The following is an 18,557-nucleotide window of genomic DNA, read 5'->3' on the forward strand; positions in this document are numbered from 1 at the left end:
GTTAATCCTGAAGTTACCTCCATAAGAGAAAACCAGAGTTAATCCTGAAGTTACCTCCGTAAGAGAAAACCAGAGTTAATCCTAAAGTTACCTAGTTAATCCTGAAGTTACCTCCATAAGAGAAAACCAGAGTTAATCCTAAAGTTACCTCCGTAAGAGAAAACAAGTGTTAATCCTGAAGTTACCTCCGTAAAAGAAAACCAGAGGTAATCCTGAAGTTACCGCCATAACAGAATATCTGAAGAGGATGGATCATGCCCACTGGGGCCTCGGAGTACCTGAATCCTCCTCCTCACATTCAAAGCCATTCACAACCTCCACCCCCCGTATCTGTCCACCTCCTCCATGTTTCACCTCCCTCCCATTCCCTCAGATTCTCTTCCTCCATTGAGCCGTCATCTCGTCATGGCGGAGGAGCAGAGCTTTCAGGCGCTCTGCTCTCCATCTCTGGAACTCTTTACCTCCTCAACTGAGAAACCTGGACTTTTTCCTTCATTTCAAATCAAAACAGAACTTTTCAAAACTGCAGATTCCCTCTAATACCAGTATTGTCTTGTTTTTACTGTTTTGAATGCACTGTTGTAAATGTATGATTGCGCGGTGTTGAGTGCCGGGAAAAGTTATCATTATTATTATTATTATTATTATTATTATCATTATTCAGAACAACACTCACCTGATCAGGAAAGTGTTCATCTGCTTCAGACAAAGCTTCAGGACCTGTTCTCTGAAATCCCCATCGATCTGTGCAGCAACTTGCAGATTCTGCTCAAACATCTGAGAATGTTCAATGAAGACCAAGAGAGAATCAGTGTGTCATGTGTTCAATTCAATTTAACTTTATTTAATAAGCGCCAAATAGAACACAGTCATTTCAAGAGAAAAACCAACAATTCCACATGAGCAAGTGGATGAGACGGAAAACCGAAAAAACATCAGTGGTCGCTGTCAATAAAAAGATGTGGGAAGCTCTGGTGTGTGTGAAGGTGGAGGTGAAGCCTGCGGTGTGTGTGGAGGTGGAGGTGAAGCCTCCGGTGTGTGTGGAGGTGGAGGTGAAGCCTCCGGTGTGTGTGGAGGTAGAGGTGAAGCCTCTGGTGTGTGTGGAGGTGGAGGTGAAGCCTCTGCTGTGTGTGGAGGTGAAGCCTCTGGTGTGTGTGGTGGTGGTGGAGGTGAAGCGTCTGCTGTGTGTGGAGGTAGAGGTGAAGCCTCCGGTGTGTGTGGAGGTGGAGGTGAAGCCTCTGGTGTGTGTGGAGGTGAAGCCTCCGGTGTGTGTGGAGGTAGAGGTGAAGCCTCCGGTGTGTGTGGAGGTGAAGCCTCCGGTGTGTGTGGAGGTGGAGGTGAAGCCTCTGGTGTGTGTGGAGGTAGAGGTGAAGCCTCTGGTGTGTGTGGAGGTGGAGGTGAAGCCTCTGCTGTGTGTGGAGGTGAAGCCTCTGGTGTGTGTGGTGGTGGTGGAGGTGAAGCGTCTGCTGTGTGTGGAGGTGGAGCAAAGTGAACATCAGTGAACAAATGTCCTCCCAGTCTGCGTTACCTGGAAGACGATGGCGGGCAGCGTGGTCTGGTAGTATCCGTCCTGGTCGGCCTCCGGCTCACTGTCTTTCTGCCAGTCCTTCTTATCTGTTTCCAGAGCTTTCCTCAGCCAGCCTGTGATATTAGACTACACACACACACACACACACACACACACACACACACACACACACACACACACACACACACACACACACACACACACACACACACACACACACACACACACACACACACACACACACACACACACACACACACACACACACACACACACACACACACACACACACACACACACACACACACACACACACACACACGTCAACATGCCTATCTAATCAAAGTAACAATTATCTATGTAAGAATGTGATTTAAATAATTATTTAAAGTTACCATGTGATTAAGGTAATGACGTGATCAAACAATGTGATCAAAGTAACGATGTGATTAGATTAAAATTATATTAAAGTAACGACTATTTAAAGTAACAATGTGATCAAAGTAACGACTATTTAAAGTAATGTGATTCAAGTAATGATTAAAGTAACAATGTAATCAAAGTAATGATTATTTAAAGTAACAATGTGATTCAAGTAACAACTAAAGTAACAATGTGATTCAAGTAACGACTATTTAAAGTAACAATGTGATTCAAGTAACGATTATTTAAAGTAACAATCCATTGTCCACCTCCTATCCGGGGCCGGGTCTTGGAGGCAGCAGTCTAAGCAGGGATGCCCAGACGTCCCTCGCCCCAGACACGTCCTCCAGCTCTTCCGGTGGGACCCCAAGGCGTTCCCAGGCCAGCCGAGAGACATAGTCTCTCCAGCGTGTCATAGGTCTGCCCCGAGGCCTCCTACCGGAGGGACATGCCTGGAACACCTCCCTAGGGAGGCGTCCGGGGGGCATCCCAAACAGATGCCCGAGCCTCAGCTGGCTCCTCTGGATGTGGAGGAGCAGCGGCTCTACTTCGAGCTCCTCCCTGGTGACTGAGCTCCTCACCCTATCTCTAAGGGTGCGCCCAGCCACCCTACGGAGGAAACTCATTTCAGCCGCTTGTATCCAGGATCTCCTTCTTTCGGTCATGACCCAAAGCTCATGACCATAGGTGAGGGGAGGAACGAAGATTGACCGGTAAATCCAGAGCCTCGCCTTCTGGCTTCGCTCCTTCTTCACCACGACGGACCGATACAGCGACCGCATAACTGCAGACGCTGCACCGATCCGCCTATCGATCTCACGCTCCATCTTCCCCCCGGTGGCGAACCATGGCCTCGGATTTAGAGGTGCTGATCCTCATCCCAGTTGCGTCAGACTCAGCTGTGAACTGCGCCAGTGCACGCTGAAGGTCCAGATTTGATGAAGCTACCAGGACCACATCGTCTGCAAAAAGCAGAGACGAGATCCTGTGGTCCCCAAGCCGGACCCCCTCCGGTCCCTGGCTGTGCCTACAAATTCTGTTATGAAAGTTATGAACAGAACCGGTGACAAAGGACAGCCCTGCCGGAGGCCAGCGTGCACTGGGAACAGGTCCGACTTACTGCCGGCAATGCGAACCAAACTCCTGCTCCGGGCGTCCAGGGACCAAACAGACCTTAGCAAAGGGCCCTGGACTCCATACTCCCAGAGCACCCCCCACAGGACATCCCGAGGGACACGGTCAAACGCCTTTTCCAGATCCACAAAACACATGTGGACTGATTGGGGAACTCCCATGAACCCTCGAGCACCCGGTGGAGAGTATAAAGCTGGTCCAGTGTTCTGCGACCTGGATGAAAACCGCATTGTTCCTCTTGGAACCGAGGTTCGACTAACGACCGGATCCTCCTCTCCAGACCCTGGAATACTTTCCCGGGGAGGCTGAGGAGTGTGATCCCCCTGTAGTTGGAACACACCCTCCGATCCCCCTTCTTAAAAAGAGGGACCACCACCCCGGTTTGCCAGTCCAGAGGCACTGTCCCTGACCACCACGCGATGTTGCAGAGACGTGTCAGCCACGACAGTCCCTGCACATCCAGAGACTTAAGGAACTCAGGGCGAATCTCATCTTCTCCCGGTGCCTTGCCACCGAGGAGCTTAGCAACTACCTCGGTGACTTCAGCTTGGGTAATGGACGGGTCTACTTCTGAGAACCCAGCCTCTGCTTCCTCAACGGAAGACGTGATGGTGGGATTGAGGAGGTCCTCGAAGTATTACTTCCACCGCCCAACGACATCTCTAGTTGAGTTCAACAGCTCCCCACCTCCACTGTAAACAGTGTTGGTGAAAAACTGCTCCCCCCTCCTGAGGCACTGGACGGTTTGCCAGAATTTCCTCAGGGCCGACCGGTAGTCCTCCTCTATGGCCTCCCTGAACTTCTCCCAGGCCCAAGTTTTTGCCTCCACCACGGCTCGTGCTGCGGCCCGCCTGGCCTGCCGGTACCCGTCAGCTGTCTCGGGACTCCTATGAGCTATCAGCGCCCGATAGGACTCCTTCAGCTTGACGGCATCCCTTACTTCCGGTTTCCACCACCGGGTTCGGGGGTTGCCGCCACGACAGGCACCAGAGACCCTGCGACCACAGCTCCGAGCAGAAGCTTCGACAATGGAGGTGGAAAACATGGTCCACTCTGACTCAATGTCTCCAACCTCCCCCGGAATCCGTGAGAAGCTCTCCCGGAGGCGGGAGTTGAAGACTGCGCGGACAGAGGGCTCGGCCAGGTGTTCCCAGAAGATCCTCATGACATGTTTGGGCCTGCCGAGTCTGTACGGCTTCCTCCCCGTCCAGCGCATCCAACTCAAGACCAGGTGGTGATCAGTTGAAAGCTCTGCCCCTCTCATCACCCGTTCATCCCAGTCACCCCCTTCCAAGTCTCACTGTCGTTGCCAACGTGGGCGTTGAAGTCCCCCAGTAGAACAACGGAGTCCCCAGTCGGAGCACTATCCAGCACCCCTCCCGGGGACTCCAAGAAGGTCGGGTACTCTGTACTGCTGTTCGGTCCGTAGGCCGAGACAACAATCAGAGACCTGTCCCATACCCGAAGGCGTAGGGACGCGACCCTCTCGTTCACTGGGGTGAAATCCAACACATGGCGGGTGAGCTGTGGGGCAATAAGCAAGCCTACGCCAGCCCGCCGCCTCTCACCACGGGCAACTCCAGAAAAGTGGAGTGTCCAGCCCCTGTGGAGGAGCTGAGTTCCAGAGTCCAAGCTGTGGGTGGAGGTGAGCCCGACTATATCTAGACGGTATCTCTCAACCTCCCGCACAATCTCAGGCTCCTTCCCCCCCAGCAAGGTCACATTCCATGTCCCAAAAGCCAGATTCTGTGTCCGGGGATCAGGTCGTTGAGGCCCCTGCCGTCGACTGCCACCCAATCCACATTGCACCCGATCCCTACGGTAGCCTCTGTGGGTGTTGGGCTCACAGGAGGAAGAGGAAGAGGGACCCGCGCCGTCCCTTCGGGCTGGGCTCGGCCAGGCCCCGCAGGCAGAAGGCCTGACCACCAGGCGTTCGCATACAAGCCCCAACCCCGGGCCTGGCTCCAGGGTGGGGCCCCGGCTGCGCATTACCGGGCGACGTGACGCTTCTCTTTGATGTTTCCATGGGGGCTTGTTGAACTGCTTTTAGTTTGACTTGTCACCTAGGACCAGTTTGCTTTGGGAGACCCTACTGGGGGGCATGAAGCCCCCTGACCCTGTAGCTCCTAGAATCATTCGGGTACTCAAATGATGTTGCCTCCATCGTGCCTACACCATCCTCAAATTTTAACAAATTTCTGTAGGGGTCAACCCCACAGCACTCCTCTATCTTACCATGCTACCTAGCCTTATCTGGAATGTTCAATCCTTGATCAATTTGGGAAAAATCACATGAATCCGATACGAAGATATGTTCTTATGCAGCTGTATACATAAAAGATGGCGGACCCAAGCGAATTGGAGAGGATCATGGGAAATCTGACGTCAGTTGCAAACGATTTATTGTGGGACTGACCCACTTGCTGTGCTGGATATTATTCTTGGAGCATACGAGTCCTCACAGCGTTCAGGGAAACAGGACTGTGCCACACAGAGGCACAGAGGCAGACTGCCGGTTCACCATACTTTATTGTCCGTACTCAAATCACCACACTCTGCTGAACTGTCTTCCTCATGTCACCCCTGTGTCCGGCCTGCTGCTCCTTTATGGGCAGAGAGGTCTTTGGCACCTGATGCCAGTCAGGTGTGCTGCCTCATATATACTATGTGGCAGAGAGGTGGAGCAATAAAGTATGGTGACCTGGCCGTCTGTTTCCGTGCCTCTGTGTGGACCGAGGGTGGCCAGCACGTCTGCCACAAGGACACTCTGATCCCTCAGCTGAAAAGAATTCAAGGAGAAACAAATTGTGCTTACTGTGAAGGTTTGCACGTATTTGCTGAGCAGGTCGTCGACCACTTCCTGAGGCAGCAAAGGCTCCAGCTGATGGATGTCACACTCTGAACAGAGCTCTGGATGGCCCATCATCTCCTCACTGTAAAATCACAACAGTCGGTTAATGCTCCTCCTGCAGGTGTCCACATCACTTCTTCCCTCAAACTAAATCATGTTTTCTTCAGTCTGAATAAATTCGAGCCACTTTCATCCACAGAGCTGCTTGTACCTTTAATACCAGTAACCTGAAATATCTCCATGATAAACTTTTTCCTCCGTCTACCTCTTATAGGTGTTGAGGACCCAGGTGAGCAGGGACACGATCTCGTTGGCCTCCAGGTCTTCAGAGGCCAGTTCTGTGACACGAGTGGACACAGCATCGTGGTAGAGACTGAAAAACCTGCAACACATAATGCAGGGTTTACACACACTGAAGGACAGTCTGATGGTTTGTTTACAATCTGATCTGAGCCTCTGTATCATTACCTGTTGAATGTGTCGTAGTGTGGTGGGAAACACTGCACCATCAGATTCTTGACAACAATCAGATCATCCAGAACGTATTTCCGGGTTATTTCCAGGAGGCGAACCAGCCACATTTTGTCAGCCTCTTTGGTCACAGCCTGGGTACCCTCGATGCGGGTGCTGACCGTGCCCTCTAGAACCTGCTCCACAAACACATCCAGGATTTCACAACCGGGCCTGGATGAACGTCCTCACATAGGTGACATGTTGGTCAATCCATAATTCACAAACACACCAGTTGCTCAGATGAAAGCCAGCTGTCTGTACCGAACGTGATCTCATGATTACACCAGTGTCCAAAGCTTGTTCTGACTTTGGTTCCTGTGACCCTCAGACTTTCAAATCAGAAGAACGTTACCCACCTTGAACATTTTGTCCTTCCACTGTTTGGGTCTGCCTGGAGGGATGAACCCACTTTGCTTCTTTCGGTCCACCATACGCCGATCAATCTTCTCCTCCCGCTCAATGATCCGGACCACTGACACCAGCATGGTGGGATCCCGTCGTACAGTCACCATGGCCCTCTGCAGTACCATCCACAGTTGTTTGGCCAGCTCGTCTGACAGCCCCTGAACCTGGAGGAAAGACCGCTCTGTGACAGCAACCACCACAGGATGAACAGGAAAACCAAAGCCATGGAGAAATCTTCAGGACGAGCACATCCACAACAGAAACAAGAGCAGTAATTGGCTGAACCTCGTGTTTTTATTGGTGCAGTGAAATCATGATACTGTCCATAGTTTACCTGCAATTCAGGCTCCACAGGCCGAACTGAGATCAAGTGATGGAATGAGCTGAGGTTCTCTCTTATCTTGGTAACTTCAGGATTAACTCAGGTTTTCTCTTATCTAGTAACTTCAGGATTAACTCAGGTTTTCTCTTAACTTGGTAACTTCAGGATTAACTCAGGTTTTCTCTTATCTAGGTAACTTCAGGATTAACTCAGGTTCTCTCTTATCTTGGTAACTTCAGAATTAACTCAGGTTTTCTCTTATCCAGGTAACTTCAGGATTAACTCAGGTTTTCTCTTATCCAGGTAACTTCAGGATTAACTCAGGTCTTCCGTACTAAGACTCTGGTTCAGTTCTTCCCAGGTTAAATCACCATGGTAACTGACTCTGAATGTCTAACCTGCTCCGGAGCAGGATATGTTCTGGATAAGATCACAGTGAGTGTAAAGCTCCGCCTCCTGACCAATCAGATCTCTTGGGAAATGCCCCACCCATTCTTAAATGATGGTGATTGGTGGGCAGGTTTAGCTCTGAGCTGCAGCGGAGCGGAGAGGAGAAAGTATCTAGAACAATCTTTTAGACAGAACCCAATAAATCCTGGTCTCTGAGCTTTGAAGGAGGTTCTTGTTCTTGTTCTTGACTTGTTCCAAGTCTGTTTGGCTTCTCGAGGATTGATCTGGAATAATGAGCTTAATAATAATGCTCACGCTGACAGAACTCCAGAACCATGAATTAATGGAAGCAGAACTTCTCCTGTCGTCATGGTGATGAATTAATATTCCAACAGGAAACACACTCACACAGAGGAACCTCCGCCTCAGAACAAGTGGATGTAAAATGTAAAGTAAAAGAAGAGCAGTGAGGAAGCTCTGCCTGGAACCTTTCTGCTGGATATAGTGAAAGTGACTCCGTTTCTATTGTCCCATGAATTAATCTGCTCTAATCTCACCAAGTCAGCATTAACAAGTCAGGAAGGTTCTGGCTTTGGCTGCAGCAGCAGTGTTGCTTTGAGCTGCTGGATGTGTTGGAATTCTGATCCTTCAGTAATCTGTAAACCCGGGATGATGCTGTAGTGTGACCCGTCAGAATCGGCACCACAGCCCCACACGGTGGGAGCTGGTTTGAAGCACTCACGTCCTGGAAGTAGATGGAGATGAGGTTCATGTCGCTGGCGTTCCTGCTGTCCATGCGGTACTGCTCGTACATGAGGTCGTCCCGGGAACACTCCAGCTCCATCAGCTTCCTGTGGGCCTGCAGCAGCTCTGCCTGCTCGATCAGCTGCTGGGTGTCTGCCACAATCTCTGGGACTGAGCAAAGGGAAACCAACTTCTCTGCATAACTCATTTTCTTACTTCTTGGCAGAAACAAATCCCATTATAGAAGGAAAAAACTGTTTTTTTAAACAAATATTTGTTTCATTAAGTGACATTTTTTTACTTAATCTAAATGACATGACGAGAAAACAAAAAAAGAAAAACAAGTCTGACAGCAGCAGGCCTAAATAATGATCAACACATAAGATCAATCAACCTACCAGAAAAAATGTTTTTGAGGTTTTCCACAGCAGAGGCCAGCTGACTGTGTTGGACCACAGCGTCTTTGACGTCCTTTAGGTTCTCTATGGTGTTGATGCTCTGCCTCCAGTCCTTACTCACGTCAGCCAGCGAGCTCTGGATGTCTTTCACATCCAGCAGGGCGCTGTGGAGCTGGGTGAGCCCGGTGCGAACCCCGTCCAGCTGGGACTGGATGGCTGCCTGCAGGACAGGAAACACATGACATTGACCCGATTCTCACCAAGTGCTGCATGTGCAAAATGCAGCCGGGGTTTCCCCGACAACTGTAGACTTGCATTCAGAGTTCCATCAGTCAGGGAGGGAGACATGAACATCACAGAAACCAATGAATTAGAAGATGTTATGTCAGAGGCGGTAGTGGCCGGCAGGTTCCAGGTTAAACTGGAGATTACAGCTTGAGCCAGGCCCTGGTCTGTGTAGCTAGTGTCCAGTCTGAACAGGATGGGATCAATAAAGACCAATAAAGAAGAGGACAGGTACAAGACATGGGAGATATGAGCTCACATAAACCACCGCAGGAACAACAGAACATTGCAGGACCTTAACCGAACCGACACCGACAGTGTTGACAAGATGCTAATGAAACAACAAAAGTTACACAATCCAACGGCTAAATATCTGTGATTCTGTGGCTCTGGGTTTCCTTTGGCTTCAGTGCAGACAGGCAGGTTCTGGCTGAAGGCCTCTGTAACGATACAGCTTTTACAATGAGTGACTTCAAACATCATGACAGGATCCAAAGATTAACCGGCCTGACAAACGTGAGCCTGCAAGTCTGAACCAAGGACAAAGAAAAGTTCCCCTTGTAAAGCCTGAGGAGACAGACACCTGCTGGTGGTGGAGCAGAAGACAAAACATTGGTGCGCACTTACAATTAGCTGCACACATATTGTATTGTGAGTGCACACATTTCAATATGCACATACACATTTCTGCACAGTATGAATTATAATATGGTGAGATATAAGATACTGATCGCTACACAAACAACAGTACTCCACACAGTTTCACTCACGCCTCAGTTGAAACTGTAAAGTTTAAAGGACGTAACAGGTACTAAACAATTACAGTACTTCTACTTTGTGCTGAATATTATGTTGGCTTTCAAAAGTATTTTCCACTGTGTAGTGTCCATGAGCAAGGCACTTTGCCCAACTTTGCTCTCGTCGACTCAGCTGTATAAACAAGTACCAGCATATGCGATGGACCAGTGTGTCCTCCATGGGGGGTCTAAACTCTCACCCGCTGGGGGGGGGGTCTAAACTCTCACCTTCTGTGGGGGGTGGGGGGTGGGGGGGGGGGGGGGGGGATAAACTCGTACCCGCTGGGCACTACTGAAACCAGAGACGGTCCGATAAACCCTCGTGGTTTGGAAAAGATTTGGTTGGTTTCAAAAGCATTGATCCTTTTACACTTCTCCACATTGTGTGGGATTACATTACAACCACAAACGTATAGTATTGGTTTTATATGACAGACCAACACAACGTGAAGTGGAACTCAGTTTAAAAGAACAGGTCAGACAGGAACTCAGCAGACAGGTCGGAGGTCAGACAGGAAACTGTGGAGAAGTTTATAGCAGATTCATTTCTAATAGGGATGTCCCGATTCGATCGGTAGATATCGGATCGGGGCCGATATTAGTGATTTGTGAGTGATCGGGAATCGGCAAATCCAGCCGATCACCCCGCCGATCTAAAAGAACAAAAAAAAACTCGGTCCGCAACGTCACCTAATAACCACAACAATCAGGGACTAGAAGCTCGGGTGGAGCTGCAGAAGCTAGAAGCAGGCGGAGCGGGGCCATAGACCTATGAAACTAGAGTTATATATAGTGGGTTATGTGTTTATGTGCAGAAGTCTACTTCTATATTTCTATGTGGTCTGTCTTCTACTGCGTTTTTTGTTGTTTGGTGAGTCACAGCGCCCCTAAAGGCCTGGCATGTGTACTACATGCCCTGAAGCCTCGTGTTGAGCCGTGTTCATAGTGAGATGTGGACGGAAGTTTTTCGGGAGAAGAAAAATCATTTTTTCGTTGTGTGGATGTTCCTCAGTTTACAACAACAACTTAAGAAAAAGCCGCACCGAAGCAGCAAACCCGGTGCGGCTTTAAAATAAAGGATTTTAAAATAAAGGATTTTAAAAACAGGGGAGCGATATGGTTAAAACAATAACCCAGAAGGTTCCTCTAGTTTGAAGGGAGACTGAGATATTCTGAATAAGTTTTTGAGAGTACTATGTTCAGAGTACTTTTGTCAAACAGGTTTTACCACTTTGAAGTGGAATGAAGTGTTTATAATTCACATTGAAATGTAAATGTTTTGTGACAGTTCAGGTCAAACCTCTCATACTGCTTTAAGGTAAACTGGAATTTAATACACAAAGAAGTTACATTGGAGCCTGAGAGTATTTATGTTTAAGTCATTCTGAGAAGAAGTTTGATTCAATAAGTGAGTTTTACAATCATTTCTAGGTAAACAAAGCTTCTACCAATAGTGCTTTTAGCTTCAGACATCTTAGCTGCTCCAAAAATACACTATTGAGAATATTTGCATTAGCAATGTAAGTATCGGATCGGGAAAGTATCGGTATCGGCCGATACTCAATTCTGAAAAATTGGTTCGGTATCGGGGGTCAAAAAGTGTGATCGGGGCGTCCCTAATTTCTAAATACCGTTACCTTGAGCCTGGCCTCCACCGAGGCCTTCTTGTTAGCAGTTAGCAGTTAGCAGTTAGCAGTTACCTTGAGCCTGGCCTCCACCGAGGCCTTCTTGTTAGCAGTTAGCAGTTAGCAGTTACCTTGAGCCTGGCCTCCACCGAGGCCTTCTTGCGAGCCTCTCTTCGCCTGTACTGCTCCACTTTGTCCAGCTGGTCCGAGCGCTGCAGCATCCCGGCTACACGCTGCACTGCAGTGGCCACGGCCTCCCGACTCGTCTCCTCCATGGCGCCGCTCACCAGAACCTCCCGAGTCCTGTCGCCTTGTGCAAGCTCTTCTGGACTGGAAGAGAGAAACACAGTCCAGTCTGGTTGTTTCTCCTCAACAAAACATTCAAGGTGACCAAACCTTCTCGTCAATACTCGGAAAGATCAGTAACTAAAACAATACCATAGTCAATAGATCCACTTCCACAAAGTAACTAAAGGTCAAGAAAAAAAAAAGTGGAAGTCCTGGATGAGATCTTTTTTTGCGGCTGCAGAGCTGCAGCCATAACTGCTACATGGGTCCCGGGAGAGCGGACGCAACGCCGGTGTAGTACCGGTGTAGTACCGGTGTAGTATTGTATATGGACCCCCTAGAAAATGGACCCAGCCACAGCAGCCCCCCATTGAATTTGCAGAATGTGGACACGCCCCCACACACATAGACACACCCAAAAAAACATGATTATAAACATTTGGTTGTATTTATATTTTCACATTTCTTCTCAGTGCTTCCAGTAGCAGTGCTCATCATGGGTGTCACACCTGAAATGTTCAAATAATTATAACTTAAAGAGTATCTTCCAAAGGTAGATATCACTGACTCTTTAGAGTTGGGACCAAACAGGCTTTAAAAGTATTTTTGTTAATTCAAACTATATAATCTAGAGCTATATATTTCTGTGAATAAAAGTTTATTTTATAATTTGAAAGAACAGGTTGAAAATAGAAATGATTTAATTTATTATTTATGTTTACCTTATGAACTTGATTTGTGTCGACTCCATCAGGAACACTAAGAAGTAAAAAATGTAATTTCTTCCAGGCTGACAAGGGTCTAAAGGTGTTAATTATGTTATAATAGGGTTTAGTTACTCTGATATGTAATAAAATATATCACGTAAACTGAAGTTGTGATTTCACACTATTCTGAAAAGTCTGAAAAACACTTCTAAATACCTTCACATTCAAACTGAGTCCTGTACTAGGAACCTGATCAACATATCCTGAGGCCTGTACTAGGAACCTGATCAATATATCCTGAGGCCTGTACTAGGAACCTGATCAACATATCCAGATGCCTGTACTAGGAACCTGATCAACATATCTTGAGGCCTGTACTAGGAACCTGATCAACATATCCTGAGGCCTGTACTAGGAACCTGATCAACATATCCAGAGTCCTGTACTAGGAACCTGATCAACATATCTTGAGGCCTGTACTAGGAACCTGATCAACATATCCTGAGGCCTGTACTAGGAACCTGATCAACATATCCAGAGGCCTGTACTAGGAACCTGATCAACATATCCAGAGGCCTGTACTAGGAACCTGATCAACATATCTTGAGGCCTGTACTAGGAACCTGATCAACATATCCTGAGGCCTGTACTAGGAACCTGATCAACATATCCTGAGGCCTGTACTAGGAACCTGATCAACATATCCTGAGTTGGAATATTAATTCATCACCATGACGACACGAGTGGTTCTGGTTCCATAAATTCATGGTTCTGCAGTTCTGTCAGGTGTGATCATGAACCTCATTATTCCAGATCAACCCTCGTGGAGATAAACAGACCTGGAACAAGTCCAGAACCAAACATTACTTTCATCTCCGCTCTGCTGCAGCTCAGCTCTGAACCTGCCCACCAATCACCATCATTTAAGATGGTCTCATGTTGTGACCTGACACACTGAGCCACTGCATCTCATTAGCCAGGTTTCCACCGCACAGAAAGTGCAGGGAAGGAACAGAGCGGTTCAGAGCGGTACAGCAAAGCAGACCCCAACAGAAGTTTGGATAATTTAGAGCTCTGTAGATATGTGAGGTTCCAACAGTGATCTCAGCCGGGCGACAGACCTGGACCTTATGAATCCTCTCTTGTTCTTTACATCCTCTCTTTGCACTCATCGTTTACTTCTTTTATTTGTATGTGCTGCAGCCACAGAGCTGCAGCCACAGAGCTGCAGCCACAGAGCTTCCATGTTGGTTCCTACAGAGCCAACGTCGCAGGGCGGTGACGGTGTCGCTCCGCTGGTTGTGACGGCTGCTACTTCCACAAGGAGGCAGAGATGGTGGACATGATGCCAGGACAGACACCGGGACTCGGGGCTCGGACCAGCTCAGGCGTCCCGGCAGGTTCCAGCGTTGGGGAACCGGAGCGTCGGGGAACCGGAGCTCCGGGGCGGCACGCGGTGGTTCACACCATATTTTGATTGATTTGATCCTAATTTCTTTCCTTTTTTTCCATCAAAAACTGAGAAGTAAATGGTGGTTCTCTTCACAGTGTTCTAAGTTTTTATGGGTTTTATGAGTTCGAAGCCCAAATTATGTCAAAATAAACAAATAAATACTTGAAATTGTTTGAATTGTGGAACCTGAATCTGTAATCTATGAAAGTTTAACTTTTTCAATGGCATTATGGAAATAAATAAAGTTTTCCATGATATTCTAATTTTTTTTAAAGTGTCTGTACATGATCAACTAGGAACCATCCTTCTCTATATAGAATATAAACTACGAACCAACCTTCTCTATATAGAATATAAACTTGGAACCAACCTTCTCTATATAGAATATAAACTAGGAACCAACCTTCTATATAGAATATAAACTAGGAACCATCCTTCTTTCTAGAATATAAACTAGGAACCAGCGTTCTCTTTCTAGAATATAAACTAGGAACCATCCTTCTTTATAGAATATAAACTAGAAACCAGCGTTCTCTTTCTAGAATATAAACTAGGAACCATCCTTCTTTATATAGAATATAAACTAGGAACCATCCTTCTTTATAGAATATAAACTAGGAACCATCCTTCTTTATAGAATATAAACTAGGAACCAGCGTTCTCTTTCTAGAATATAAACTAGGAACCATCCTTCTTTATAGAATATAAACTAGGAACCATCCTTCTTTATATAGAATATAAACTAGGAACCATCCTTCTTTATAGAATATAAACTAGGAACCATCCTTCTTTATATAGAACATAAACTAGGAACCATCCTTCTTTATATAGAATATAAACTAGGAACCATCCTTCTTTATAGAATATAAACTAGGAACCATCCTTCTTTATATAGAACATAAACTAGGAACCAACCTCCTCTATATAGAATATAAACTAGGAACCAACTCTCCTTAATCGACGTGAATCTTTCAGCATGAAGAAGGTAACAGCTAAAGCTAAGCTAACGACGGACAGGAGGCGAACTGTACCTGAAGGCGGGGGAAACGGTCGCTAGAAGAGTCCGGTAAACATCCTCACTGCAGACATTTAAACGGAGACAATAACGGACACGTCTGCAGATTAAACAGAGGTTTGGATTTCAGACAGGTTGATGTTGTTGTGGTTGACTTCCGCCCTGCATCAGCTGCCGCGGCTGCTGCAAAGCTTCTTCTGCAGCTCAGCGCCTCCTGAGGCTCCATGGCGCCCCCTGCAGGGTCGCCCGTCCTCTGCAGCTTCTTCTGCAGCTTCTTCTGCAGTTCAGCGCCTCCTGAGGCTCCATGGCGCCCCCTGCAGGGTCACCCGGCCTCTGCAGCTTCTTCTGTAGCTCAGCGCCTCCTGAGGCTCCATGGCGCCCCCTGCAGGGTCGCCCGGCCTCTGCAGCTTCTTCTGCAGCTCAGCGCCTCCTGAGGCTCCATGGCGCCCCCTGCAGGGTCGCCCGGCCTCTGCAGCTTCTTCTGCAGCTCAGCGCCTCCTGAGGCTCCATGGCGCCCCCTGCAGGGTCGCCCGGCCTCTGCAGCTTCTTCTGCAGCTCAGCGCCTCTCGAGGCTCCAGATCACAGTTGTATACTCTTATCTATAAAACTTACCAGTGGAAGATTTTGTAGCTCATGGTGACGGAGCGGCTCTGCAGCCACAGCGGACACTGAAGCTCTGTGGCTGAGCTTCGGACCCGGACGGTGTTATGTGCACGCTCACGCTGCTGCTTGGTGTGGGAGGCAGGCGGTGGCGTGTGCACCTTTTTCTTTTTCCTCCACTGCCACTCTGGAGACCCAAGTTGTTCTTCGCTCTTTTCTGACATCTTCCCCCGTTTGCATCCATTTTTTTGTTTTTTTGGTCTTTGCACTGTAAATATCTGCACTTGGGCGGCCGCCGAAAATATATGGTAAAAAGACTGCGCCATCTTTTAGGATTTTTGTTGTTGGAAGAAAGAACCCGTGACAAAGACGTCTCCGTTCATGTAGATGTAATACCAAAGCACCAATTACAAAATCTCAGAGGAAGTAACCTTTATTGATTTTGGGGAAATAACTTCACTGAGCTCCATAGATGCTTGCCGTGACTCTTTCCACAACAAAATAAAAAACGTGATTTCTTCTTTTAGTCGAAAAGTGAATTAAAGAGCTAAAAAAGACACGAACACCTTCCATGGTTAGATGAAACATGCAAACATTTAATAAGATCAAGAGATGCTCAGCTTAAGTGTTACTAGAGAACTCATCTGTCCACAGACAAAGATTTACTCACCAACACGATAAAGTAACACAAACCTTAAGAAAAGCAAAAGTGCTTTTTTTTTTTATCTCTGTCATTGAGGATGCAAAGAGTAATGGAAAGAAAGTGTGGCAAAGACTGAATAAACTACGAGGTAAAGAAACTAACAATGAGAATAAAAAGCTTGAGCTAAATATTGACAATTTATGAGTAAAAGATCCATTCATGGTGTCTGTTACTGCGGAGGCAGTGGGCTTCACTTAACAAACTGCTGGATTAACCTGGAAAATAACATTTTTCAGCTGCAAAGAACAACAGAAGAGCAAGTCTCAAAGATCAAAGGGTCCATTAAATGTTCCAAAGCCAAAGATGCTTGTGGTATTGATTCAGGTCAAAACTCCCTCTGATGCTTTAATCTTAAACAAATCAATAGAACATCCAAGTAGGAACAATGAGGATCCAGAACACATGATGCCTGATCTGAAAGAGACTGGAAGTGCGTGACAGCGAATGCTTCAAAGGTTGTCTTTGAAAGGACAGGACAATGGGGCAGGTGAGCACACACATCGCAGGTGGGAATGCCTCAAAGCCTGGAAGTCTTATGCAAGCACAAGGGAGTGCTGGTGACTTTTCACAGACAGACCACACCTCCCTTTATGTGCGCTGCCTGGTGGACCCCATCAGAACCCTTCATCAGAACCCTTCATCAGCCTTCAGCACTTCAGAGACCGAGTCTGAGTGAACCAGCTTCTTCTGAAACGCTCCATTTCCCTGGACCTCTTGAAGATGCCAGGTAAGAATCTTTTGGTGGTATTCTTTACTAAATAATGACTGATTGAACATCCGTGAGGATCCTGTACTCAGTCCCCTCAGCCTGGGTGAACCCATGAAGAGGGAGGGAGGACACTCCACATCAGAGGAGCTCAAATAATGGAGTTCACTTTGATAGCACAGAGTGCTTCACACTGCTAATCCACCCATTCACACTGGGGAATGGAACCTGCAACCTGCCGCTGCAGTGCTGAAACACTGCTGAACATGAAACCAGTGAAGAAGAATTCATCACTGAGCTCAGTCAACCTGCAACCGTTTCCTTTTGGAAGAATGAACTTTTCCCAGAGGAAGACTTTACATGCAGAGCAGGGCAGGTACTCGTGAAAACACAGTACTTCTCGGTATCTGAGTATTATGCAAAGCTTTGAAGAGATAAAGGTCCTGACCACCAATGTCCTTCATGTGTCCTTAAAAGAAGACTGTGCAGACACGAGGCTAAGCAAAGGCTCAGGGACTCACGAGGACACGTCTCTCTACAGGAACAACCTTCTATTTACCAAATGTCAGAATGAACCGGACTCACGCTGTTCTTGTCGCTGTGGATGATGAATTCAAGGTTCTGGCAGATCTTTTCAGCTCAGTCACTTTCTCAACATGTCTGCTGCCACTGGCTCTTTTATTTCTTCAAACTGGTTTTGTGAAAATCGTCCCGGCTTCCCTTCCACAGCTCCTGTGTAGAACTGAGATTAGAGCTGTGGCTGCTCGATTCTGCTGGAGTTCAGTTTCCCTCCATGTTCAGGCTCGTTGTTCCACTGCGCTGAGGGAGACCTCACTGTGGAGTTCAGTTCCGGTGCTCTCCATGGCCTGAAGCCAACATCCCGGCCCGCCATCATGACTGAGGAAGAGCACCAGCAGCAACACACCTCCTGCTGCGTGTCTCTGAAAAATATAGAATCAATCGTTATTCCAAACAAAAACAACAGAAACAACAGACTCATCATCATCGAGTAGGAGGAAGACGCCCAGACCTTTTGACTCCTCCACCCCAAACACTCCATATCCTGCCAACGCCTTTCAGTGTGATTTAACATCAACAGTTGCTCAGATGTTTACAATAAACTACATCTGGACTGATTCTCCATTTAACAAGCAAACCCTCACAAACATGAACCACTGAACCTCTAGAATCACTCCCTCTAGAATCACTCCCTCTAGAATCACTCCCTCTAGAATCACCCCCTCTGGAATCACTCCCTCTGGAATCACTCCCTCTAGAATCACCCCCTCTGGAATCACTCCATCTGGAATCACTCCCTCTAGAATCACTCCATCTGGAATCACTCCCTCTAAAATCACTCCCTTTAGAATCACTCCCTCTAGAATCACTCCCTCTAGAATCACTCCCTTTATTATATTTCATATTGCTTTGATCTCCATTCCTACTTTAATCCACAAACTCACTCCCCAGACGGAGAAAAGAAACTTTTCACTTTATGCATCTTGAAAGTGAACTTGACTCTAAATCAATAAGCACTCGGTGTTTGACAGAAACATCCTGGGTAGTGAGTCATTCTCTGGAGTGGTTTGGAAGTGCAGCAGATCAGTGAGTTTTAAAGTTTGAGCTTGTATCAATAATGAAAACCAACGTGAAGGATTCTTAAAATCCTC

The 18,557-nt window shown here is 47.3% G+C and overlaps 2 protein-coding genes across 3 annotated transcripts in view; one reads left to right on the top strand and one right to left on the bottom strand.

Moving 5' to 3' along the window:
• The window catches only part of exoc3 (exocyst complex component 3), a 35,298-nt gene extending 20,015 nt beyond the window's left edge, over positions 1–15,283 (bottom strand). Inside the window, exons 1-11 of one of the 2 annotated variants that reach the window (XM_080475324.1) lie at positions 14,895–15,079; positions 12,426–12,462; positions 11,547–11,745; positions 8,709–8,928; positions 8,309–8,481; positions 6,806–7,018; positions 6,405–6,583; positions 6,202–6,318; positions 5,901–6,018; positions 1,529–1,654; positions 677–777 (exon numbers count right to left, since the gene is read on the bottom strand). In XM_080475324.1, the coding sequence (XP_080331450.1) occupies positions 677–777; positions 1,529–1,654; positions 5,901–6,018; positions 6,202–6,318; positions 6,405–6,583; positions 6,806–7,018; positions 8,309–8,481; positions 8,709–8,928; positions 11,547–11,745; positions 12,426–12,454 (1,475 nt within the window). In that variant the 5' untranslated portion in view covers positions 12,455–12,462; positions 14,895–15,079. Of the gene's footprint in view, positions 1–676; positions 778–1,528; positions 1,655–5,900; positions 6,019–6,201; positions 6,319–6,404; positions 6,584–6,805; positions 7,019–8,308; positions 8,482–8,708; positions 8,929–11,546; positions 11,746–12,425; positions 12,463–14,894 lie in introns of both variants that reach the window. The other variant, XM_080475325.1, reaches the window with a different exon arrangement.
• Positions 15,284–16,813: 1,530 nt separating this feature from the next.
• The window catches only part of gad3 (glutamate decarboxylase 3), a 47,019-nt gene continuing 45,275 nt past the window's right edge, over positions 16,814–18,557 (top strand). The window contains exon 1 of the mRNA XM_080466106.1: positions 16,814–16,908. Within this exon, the coding sequence (XP_080322232.1) occupies positions 16,902–16,908 (7 nt within the window). The 5' untranslated portion in view covers positions 16,814–16,901. The remainder of the gene's footprint in view (positions 16,909–18,557) is intronic.

The sequence above is a fragment of the Lipophrys pholis genome (assembly GCF_963383615.2).
Source record: "Lipophrys pholis genome assembly, chromosome: 1".
Classification (NCBI taxonomy): domain Eukaryota; kingdom Metazoa; phylum Chordata; class Actinopteri; order Blenniiformes; family Blenniidae; genus Lipophrys; species Lipophrys pholis.